Raw genomic sequence first — 9,462 nt, forward strand, 5'->3', positions numbered from 1 at the left:
GTGAAGCGACTGAGCGTTATGTGCTACGAAATGTGTTACAGGAATGCAAGTTATTATTACTACTTTGCCAATGGTGGGCTGCTGCAAATACTTAGTGACGACAGAAGGAGAAATGAAACCGATTCTGAGTCCGCAATTCACTCTGATGTTCAAGGTCAACAATTAAGCTTTTATGGGATATTTTTGTTTCGCCTTTTTAAAATATACCCTCCCTCTTTTAAATAAAGAGAACTAAATCTTCATACTGAGACGATGAATTTGAGGCAACGCCCTGGGTTGGATTATCCTGCAGAGAAGCTTGGTGCTGGTGACACTGCCGTTGTCACGAATGAAGTAAAACATTAAATTGAATTGGCACAGGATGATTGAACGTACGTTAAACTAAATCACACGTTACACTTCCAAATGGAACAATGCGCAGACATCGCTTAAATGTCGCCCAATTACTACGAAATATGGAAGAAATGTCAAAATGCCCATGAAGTGGACTAAATGAATTTATGTTCGTTCTCTTTTACTCCCCTAAATTCAAGGAGTGTTTTAATACATTCTTCTCAGATGATTCAATGGCTCCTGCTCTAAAATATAACTTAATACTTCCAAAGTACGTTTTCTGCCATATGCATTCCTGTTTGACAAGACAGCGCCTATAGTTGTTTCTTTTTTTCACCGTGATTTTCGAAGTCAGGTAAAGAAGATGTTTTAATGTTCCAGATTTGAAACAGTTCCAGTTTTGGATCCACTGGATTATTACTTTTAAGCTAAAAAAAACGGGCAAGCCATTTCAATGCACAGTGAGGGAGGAGGCTCTATATTCTTCAACCTCAGTTACATCATCTGCTCTGTTGTACTTGAACTGAATACTGGACACCGGCTTTTGACTTGATGTATGATATCTCTTGTGTTGTCACGCTGCCCCCACCAAAGGAGCTGTCAACACCCTTCCCCAGTTCAAGCCACTAAGGCTCGTCTGTTGCCCATACATTTGAGCTACTACCTCTCTGTACAATAGATCTCAACCACCGGGCTCGATGGGCTGAGCTCTCAAACAGACCCTTCATGGTCGCTTCCCCACACTTGATCTACGCAGCTCAGGAGCTCCAGGCAGCAGCTCAATTCTTGCTGACGCCAGCTTGGCCTGGGGCACTGAGGGCGGTTACCAGGCGCAAGGGCACAGGTTGGAACCCATGCGAGAGGGCGGCGCCCGGCTCCTCCTCGATCTCAAAGGTACCATTCCTATCCCTGTCATCTGACACCCCGACCCAGCCCACATCCGAACAGCTCATAAAGCAGCTCAAAGCCACCCTCACCTGCACCAGCAGTTCAGTTCGGGACTCTGCTCGCTCCAACAAACTTCGCCACCACCGCACGAAACTCGAATTTCACCATGGCCACCTCTGCCAGATCGACACAACTTTCCACCAAACGAACGATAACGCAGCATGGCGGCGGCTTCGGCAGCGGCTTCAGCAGCGGCGTCAGCATCGGCGGCGGCGGCTATGCCGGCGGCTATGGCAGTGGCTATGGCAGCGGCGGCTTGGCCCGGACCTCGTTCCGCTCTTCCGTGGGCTCAAGTCGGGGAGTGTCAGCTGGCAAGCGGGCTTACAGTATAGCTGGAATTTCGACAAGACCGGCAATATCCACCTCATCCCAATTCAGGCTTGGTTCTGGTTTGAGTGCGACGACAGCGGCCCTTGATCTAAACGCTCCCTTACCAACAATTGACACCAGTCTGCAAAGAGTTCGGGAGCAGGAGACGAAGGAGCTCACTTCGCTCAACAACCAGTTTGTTTCTTTCATTGACAGGGTAACTCCGCCGTCGCTCACGTTTGTCACCCGGTGTTGCGCGCGTCTCGGCGGCACTGTGCAAATGGCTCTGCTCGCTTCCTTACCAACTCAATGCAAATCTAACCGTGTGTTCATTTCTCACCCGTAGGTTCGCTATCTCGAAGAGGTAAATACACAACTGAAGATCAAACGGGACCTCCTGAAGAAACAAGGGACTTACACATCCAACATCGATAACATGTTCCAAGCTTACATTGACAACCTCAACAAGCAACTGGAAAGTCTTGGGCAGGAGAAGCTGAAGTTCGAGTCGGATCTTGTGCAGATGCAAGGTCTAGTTGAGGACTTTAAGGGCAAGTAAGTGCGCGACCACCGAATTCCCCAATTCATCTGTTCTCGTCCCGTATCTGTTCACAGGTCTAGGCAAATTGACCAGGACCGGGCAAATCGTGGGCAGGAAAAACGTCCGTGCAACTCCCAGTTACAATAGTCTGTGCTCGCTCAGCTGTTTTCCGCTGGGGTGTTTGGTAACCTAACAGCAGCCAGTGCGGTCTGGAAGCTCTCGATGGGTCGGGCAAGTGCTCGATGAGGAGAGCTCTGTTGAAGCTGAGCTCTGGAAAGAGAGGAGTCACAAAGCGAGATAGACGAGTCAATTCAGGGGAGGGCGGGTTTGCTGATCTGGGACTTACAGATTCATTCCGGTGAAGCGCGGCACGGCACGGCAGGTACTTCTCACAGAGAAGGAGTAGCACACAGTGAGGTCACCGCGTCTTGTGGCGGCAAATGTCAGGAAGAGCAGTGCGCACGGGGCCAGAAGTGTGGGGAAATCGTGGCTCAGCGTCAGGGTGCAAGGGACTCCGACAACCGGCGCGGTCCTGTCGAAGAAACGGGACAGACAGATCTGTGTCCAAGGGATTGCCAGTAAAGTACGTGCTTGGTTTCAGATACGAAGATGAAATTAACAAGCGGACAGAAATGGAAAACGAGTTCGTCATGGTCAAGAAGGTGAGTATTACTGTCTCGCTGTCTGTAGGACCAGGTCAGCGGGATCTCTTCAACGGATTTTCAAACCTCTGTGTCCTTTCCTCTTCAGGATGTCGATGAATCCTACATGAACAAGGTGGAACTGGAAGCGAAACTGGAAAGCCTGATGGATGAAATCGAATTCCTCAAGACAATCTTCCAAGAGGTAAAAACGCGACGTGGTCCAAGAGTTGGCCCCTTTGCTGTTCAAATCAATCTCCTGACTTTGTTTGTTCTACCCATCTTTAGGAAATCCGCGAGCTGGAGGCACAGATTCAGAACACTTCTGTCAGCGTGCAAGTAGACACTGGTCGCACTCTGGATGTGGCAGCGATCATTAATGAAGTCAAGGCCCAATACCAAATGATGGCAGATAGAAACCGCTTAGAGTGTGACCAATGGAAAAAGGCCAAGGTTAGCTCCAGCATCCTTATCCCCACGTCCACGTGCTCTGGCCTCTGCGCTGGAAGGAGAAACTTTTTACTAACCAGTTACTCGTGTTTCCTTGCAGATGAACGAACTCAGCATGGCACCTGGAGGTTATGGAGATGAAATGCGAACGATCAAATTAGAGTGTAATGAACTGCACAGTCGCATCCGGAAACTGACCTCGGATATCGATCAACTCAAGCAGCAGGTAAGTCAGGAAGTGAAAGCAAACAAGAGATCTGGGCGCCAGCCTAAAAACCGTGGCAAAATGCCCTTTCCCCTCCAGTCGCGAGTCCTGATGCAGCGTCTGGACCCGAAACGTCGGCAATTCCTTTACCCCTCACAGACGCTACCCCACCCGCCGAGTTCCTCCAGCAGTTTGGTTCTCTGCTTCGGATTCAGGCATGAGCCGTCTCTTGCGTCTGCCCGTTTCTCTTCCCAGCCCAAAGCAAATGACCAAGAGACAGTTGAAACGCCAGGTCAACCTGGGCTAACTCTTACATTCCAAGACGCTCAGTAATGACTGCACATCTGAGGCCTTCCAGTGAAACACTCATGATATTGATCACTTCTCAGCCAATCTGTAATACATTACGTACAGCATGTCCCTATCCAATTTGTAGAGATGGCAGGGTACGGGGTATCGGCGCAGCTTCATGTTTTCGTCTGCAAAAGTGACCACATTAACCTTTGTGCTACTTAGCGTTTGAGACTGGAGGCTGCAATCACAGAAGCGGAGGAACGCGGCGAGATGTCTCTCAGAGAGAGTAAAGAGACGATTGTGAAACTGCAAGAAGCCATCCAGAAAGCAAAGCAAGAGATTACCAAGCAAATGCGCGAAATCGAAGAGCTGATGCATGTCAAGATGAGCCTGGATATTGAAATTAACACCTACCAGAAGCTACTGGAGGGAGAGGAGGCCAGGTAGGGCATTCGGCATTTACAAGTTCCACGTACCACACTGGGCTGTGCCACAGTCCTGTGTACTTGCAGAGTACAATCTGTACTGGCTCTTTATTACACTTTTCAGTACTAGAGTTTTTGTCTTTGATGATGGCAATCAGTCCAGGGAGTGACAGGATACTCGTTAATCACTTACTTGTGTTTAAAGGCTGATTTCCATCTAACCAGACATAAACATCAAACGAACACCCAGACAGTGACTCAGCCGCCATTTTACACTGACTGGTAGAAGCTCTCTCACTGTTTCAGAGGGTGAAGCATTGTGGAACTTAAGCAGACTGACCGATAGTTCCCGATTGCTAAACAGTGTGCCCCACTTGTGGGTGTGAATCTTCCTGCCTTGCTCAGAGAGTCTACTGCTGTTTACTGTCAGCACTCAAACATGTAGAATGAGCATCCAGGGCAATGGTCCAGAGGGTACATGTGCCCATCGAGTTTCACCAAGCAGGTCAGTGTTCCTTCCAGAAGGAAAGAATTGGCAAACCTGACGAAAATATGCCTCTGAACATCCTGCAAGTACCTATTGTAACCCGTGTTTCCTTTATCAACAGGATGTTAGAAGGGGTAAAAACACTCAACATCCAGCAAGTGCAACAGCAAGGTAAGAGAACATACAATTCCTGGTGTGGAATTTTAACCAGTGAACAAAACATAAATCTCAAAAACAGAAAGGGAAAATTCTGGAAGTACTGTTCACTCTTCTCCAAGTCTTGACCTCTCATTGTTCTGTGTCCTGGTGATGCTGTTGTGCATTTCCAGTGCAGTTGTACTAATTTCTTTAATTATAATTGTTATGAATGCTCAACTGACCTTACGAACTGATACTGTGAGTGGTTCACTGTCCTCTGTTTCTCCCCTCTCCCTTTCACATGCACCATAATTACTTTCCCCTAAAAAAGCTCACAGTTGACATTCCCTCCTCGTAAACTTGACACTCTGTCTCACATGTTCCTTTTGCCTTCAGTCCTCAAATGTCACGCTGGCTCCTAAAATGGGGCTTGTATGACACCCTATGTGACTGTGACCATGCTCAGCAATCCCTTCTCGTTCTTTCCCTACCTGTCTGCAACAATAGATACTGTTGCTAGTCTCCGCATCCTCCAATGCTTAACCTTTGAATTGCCCTTGCCTGTTTTAATTCCCGACTCTCATTTGGTAGGCAATTCATTCCCTGTATAACGGCTGCTCTTCCTGTTCCTGCTCTTTTACCTCTGTAGTCTACCAAGGATCTATCTTGGAGCCCTCCTATTTCTCACCCATGACCTGGATCTCAGCGATATCATCCAAAACCCAGCATCAGATTCCATACATACTGTGAAAAACTGTAGATGCTAGAAATCTGAAATAGAAAAAGATACTGGAAACACTCAGCAGGCAGGTAGTGTATGTGGAAAGTGAGACAGAATCAATGTTTCAGCTCAAAGGTCCTTCATCAGAACTGGGAAAGAAAGAAAATAACTTAGTTTTAAGTGCAGAGAGGGTGGGGGAGGGATCAATCGGACAAAGTCTCTGATAGGGCGAGACCAAGATTGCCATGGAGATAAGTTGTCGGTGTCATCCAGTCGATGGACTAATTGGGGCAGTTCGAGAGTGAGAATACAAACACAGGACCATGACAAGGTGTGAAATGTAAGGCTGTAGGACGTGCCCAGTGGGCCAGGCCATGCAAATGGAACAAGAAAAACTGGGCCAAAGTCACAGATGGATGTCTTACACCAGAAATGGTCAAATCTGATATAAACAGAGAAAGCAACTTCCCTTATGTGGCAGAATGCAATATTGAGTCCAGGAGGCACCAACACCCCCAGACAGAAGATGAGATGCTGTTCCTCAAGCTTGTGTTGGGCCTCATTATAACAGTGCAGGAAGCCACAGGTAGAGGTCAGGGTGGGAGTGGGATGGAGAATTAAAGAGGCAGGCAAGAGGAAGCTCTGGGTCACTCCTGTGAGCTGAATGCTGGTGCTCTGCAAACGGTCACTCAATCTGCATCTGGTAGAGGAGACCACATTGTGAACATCGAGTGCCATACACTAGATTGGAAGAAGTGCAACTGAATTGTTGCTTCACCTGGAAGGACTGTTTGGATCCTTAGACAGTGGAAAGGAAAGGGGTGAAAGGATAAGTGTTGCATCTCCTGCAATTGCACGGAACATGCTGTGAGAAGGGGATAGAAGAGAGTGGCCCAGGGAATCACAAAGGAAACAGTCTCTTTGACATGAAAGGGTAGGGAAGGGGTGGAATATTGTGGAAGCTGGTGCAAATTGTGAAGAATGAGCTGTTGAACGCAGAGGCTGATAGGGTGGAAGGTAAGGACCAGGGGAACTCTGTCCTTGCTCTGTCTGGGAGGAGAGGGAGTGAGAGCAGAGATGCAGGAAATAGATGAGATGTGGCCAGAACTCTGTTGACTATGGTAGAGGAGAAGCCACAGTTCACAGAAGAACGAGGACATTTCAGAAGCACCTGTGGGAAGTCTCATCATCGGATCAAACATAACAGAGATGTAGGAACTGGGAGAATGGAATGGAGTCCTTGTAGGAGCCAGGGTGGGAGGAAGTATTGTTGAGATAGCTGTGGGAGTCTGTTGGATTATTATGGATGTTTGTCACTAACCTATCCTGAGTTGGATATGGGAAGATCCAGGAAGAGAAGGGAAGAGTCGAGTCAGAGATAGATCATATATGCTTTGACTGCAGTGGAAGTACAGCATTTGGCAAGGGATTCATCAGAGACATAACCATTCCATCGCCAAGACCACCCACCTCCATCTCCACCTCCTTAATATCATCTATTTCAGTCCCTACCTCAGCTCATTGACCACTGAAATTTTCAGTTGTGCTTTTCTCACATCCACACTTAACCGTTGCAATACCCTCTGTCCCAATTCTTGCTTTAAGTTTCATCTCAATCGAAGATATGTTGTCCATTTTGTAAGTTATTCCAACTCCCATCACCTTTTGTACTCACTGACCTATACTGGCTCCTAAACTGGTAATACTTCAGTTTTAAGATCTGAGTGTTCAAATCTTTCCATAGCCTTGATCTTCCCTATCTCTTATCTCCTCTGCACTCTCTCTGCCATGACTGATGGAATGGCACTTATAGCTCCCAAGTCCCTGCATTGCAGGGATTCCTTTTCTGAATTTCACTTCCTCTCTTTTTCTCTCTCCTCCTTTAAAATCTATGATTTTCAAAATGCTTTGATGTATCCATATATAAGCTTGGAGTCAAGCTTTTGTTTGATAGAACTTACTGTATGTAAAGCACTTTGGGATGTTTTACTCTGTTAAAATTGCAACTTGCTTGACATTGTTGTTGCAGTTGTTTTCTAAATTGCAGAATCCAGATTTTAAAGAGTTTTTTTTCTTCTCTCCCCCCATTTATAGGTAGTTTTGGGGACTTTAATAACTTGAGTAGCCAGATGTCTGGATTTCTCAAAGGGAGCAGTGAGATGGAAAGCTCTTTGGTCTATTCTGAAGGAACACCAGTAATTCTGAAATCAGTGAACCAAACCAGTGAAATTCGAAGTACATCTTAAATCAACCAGGGATAAACTGCTGTCAGTTATGTCTCTGGTAATTCCCTTGCCAGACACTGCACTTCTTCCACTTGGTCTGTTTAGTGAAGTAGTTAACTTGTTTGGATTAACTTCTTGGAATTCTGCTCAATTTACATAGTTAAGCAACACGAAATTAACATCAATCTTAACCAGTACACAGAATATCAAATTAGTCTGCAACTTTGTGGGAAAAGTGGGAAACTCGTCCTTTCTTTGTTGGTCCTTTTAAAATGGGAAATTAATCAAAGTTTTAGATGCTGTACTCTGATTTATGATTTTGACTCATTTTGTATTGGGGATTTACCTTCTATGGCATTTCTGTTATACTGAATAAACTTTGAAATATTTGAATCTGCAAATCTGGACTGTTATTTTGCTGAAGCACATTATTCAATTACTGAAAAAAGCAAGTTTCATATGTCTGTCAGGAAATCAAGAACTTTGAAATGGTTTATAATTAGGGTTGGAGGAAAGTTACCGAAAAATAGAATATATGTTTCAAACAAAAATCATACCAGACCAAGTCTAGCAGCAACTTAATACCTTCTCCTTCACCAAAGAGATTACTTTTGCATTTTCTGAGAGTATATATAATTACACATACAATCAGATTAATATTTTTTAATCTCCTTTCTCCCAAGAACCTTGAGCAGCTTGAGCATCATAAAGGCTGCCCAGCTCAATGGTATAGTGAGATATGCAATGGATCAGAACAGTCCCATTGGGAAACAGTCCAAATTGAATGAGAAAAGTACTCTTCATCTGTGGGCTGTGAGTGTCCTGCATGAAATGACTTGGTGCAGTCTCTAACCTGTTTCAAGTTAGTATAGGCCTACAATCTCCGATTTACGAGAAGAACTACAAAGTATGTCCATAGCTCACTGTAAGTGGCAATACAAGTGGATAGGGTGGTAAAGTAGGTGTACATCATGCTTGCCTTCATTGGTCAGAGTATTAAGTGTAAAAGTTAGCAAGTCCTGCTGCACCTGTAGAAAACTTTAGGTTGGCCACATTTGGAGAATTGTGTGCAATTCTGGTTTCCGCATCACAGGAAGGCTTTGGAGAGGGTTCGGAAGAGATTCACAAGGATGTGGCCTGGATTAGAGAGTATTAGCTATAAGGAAAAGTTAAACAAACTTACTGTTTTCTCTGGAGTTTTGGAGGCTGAGGGGCGACATGATAGAAGTTTATAAAATTATGAGAGGCGTAGATAGACGGTCAGAGTCTTTCCCAGGGTTGTAGTATGAAAGGCCAGGGGTCAGATGACAGTGACAACACTCCTGACCCCCGTGGTCGGATGATAGCATCGCCTATCAGGTCGGAAGCTATACCACTGTCAATCAGGGGTCCGGCTCCGCCCCATTAGGTAAACACCTTTGTCTTGTTGGACCACTCGGACTGGTCTGTGTGAGCACCTTTGTTCCTGGGCACATCTACTATTGGCCCGTTTAAAACACCTTTGTCCTTGCTGGGCCACCCAGCCCCCCAGCAGCATAAAAAGTGCTGCATGTTTGGTTTTTCTTTCTCTTTCTGTCTCCGAGAATGTTGAGGTAAGCTGTGCACTACTTCAGGGCAGTTAGTTAAGGACTCCCGAGACCAAAGAGCCAATGTTTGTCCAGAATCAGGGTGTCCAAACATTGTATTGTTTATTCCTTGATCATTCGTACCCAGTTATTGTGTATGAGTGTGTGTGTGTGTGTGTG

General features: G+C 45.8%; 1 protein-coding gene across 1 annotated transcript; it reads left to right on the forward strand.

The window, feature by feature from the left end:
• Nucleotides 1–1,305: 1,305 nt before the first annotated feature.
• Nucleotides 1,306–8,118, forward strand: LOC127566957 (keratin, type II cytoskeletal 8-like). The gene is made up of 9 exons (XM_052009520.1): nt 1,306–1,807; nt 1,937–2,145; nt 2,733–2,793; nt 2,882–2,977; nt 3,061–3,225; nt 3,323–3,448; nt 3,944–4,164; nt 4,755–4,804; nt 7,587–8,118. The coding sequence occupies exons 1-9, from the start codon at nt 1,388–1,390 to the stop codon at nt 7,736–7,738; spliced, it is 1,500 nt and encodes a 499-aa protein (XP_051865480.1). The 5' UTR covers nt 1,306–1,387; the 3' UTR covers nt 7,739–8,118.
• The last annotated feature ends 1,344 nt before the right edge of the window (nt 8,119–9,462 follow it).

Source organism: Pristis pectinata, chromosome X (assembly GCF_009764475.1).
Source record: "Pristis pectinata isolate sPriPec2 chromosome X, sPriPec2.1.pri, whole genome shotgun sequence".
Lineage (NCBI taxonomy): Eukaryota > Metazoa > Chordata > Chondrichthyes > Rhinopristiformes > Pristidae > Pristis > Pristis pectinata.

Bases quoted from the DNA above. Each gene is read 5' to 3' on its own strand.
- LOC127566957 (XM_052009520.1), top strand. From the start codon at position 1,388: ATGGCCACCTCTGCCAGATCGACACAACTTTCCACCAAACGAACGATA. The intron at 2,794-2,881 runs GTGAGTATTACT...TTTCCTCTTCAG, and splicing joins AGTTCGTCATGGTCAAGAAG to GATGTCGATGAATCCTACAT. The intron at 4,805-7,586 runs GTAAGAGAACAT...CCCCATTTATAG, and splicing joins CCAGCAAGTGCAACAGCAAG to GTAGTTTTGGGGACTTTAAT.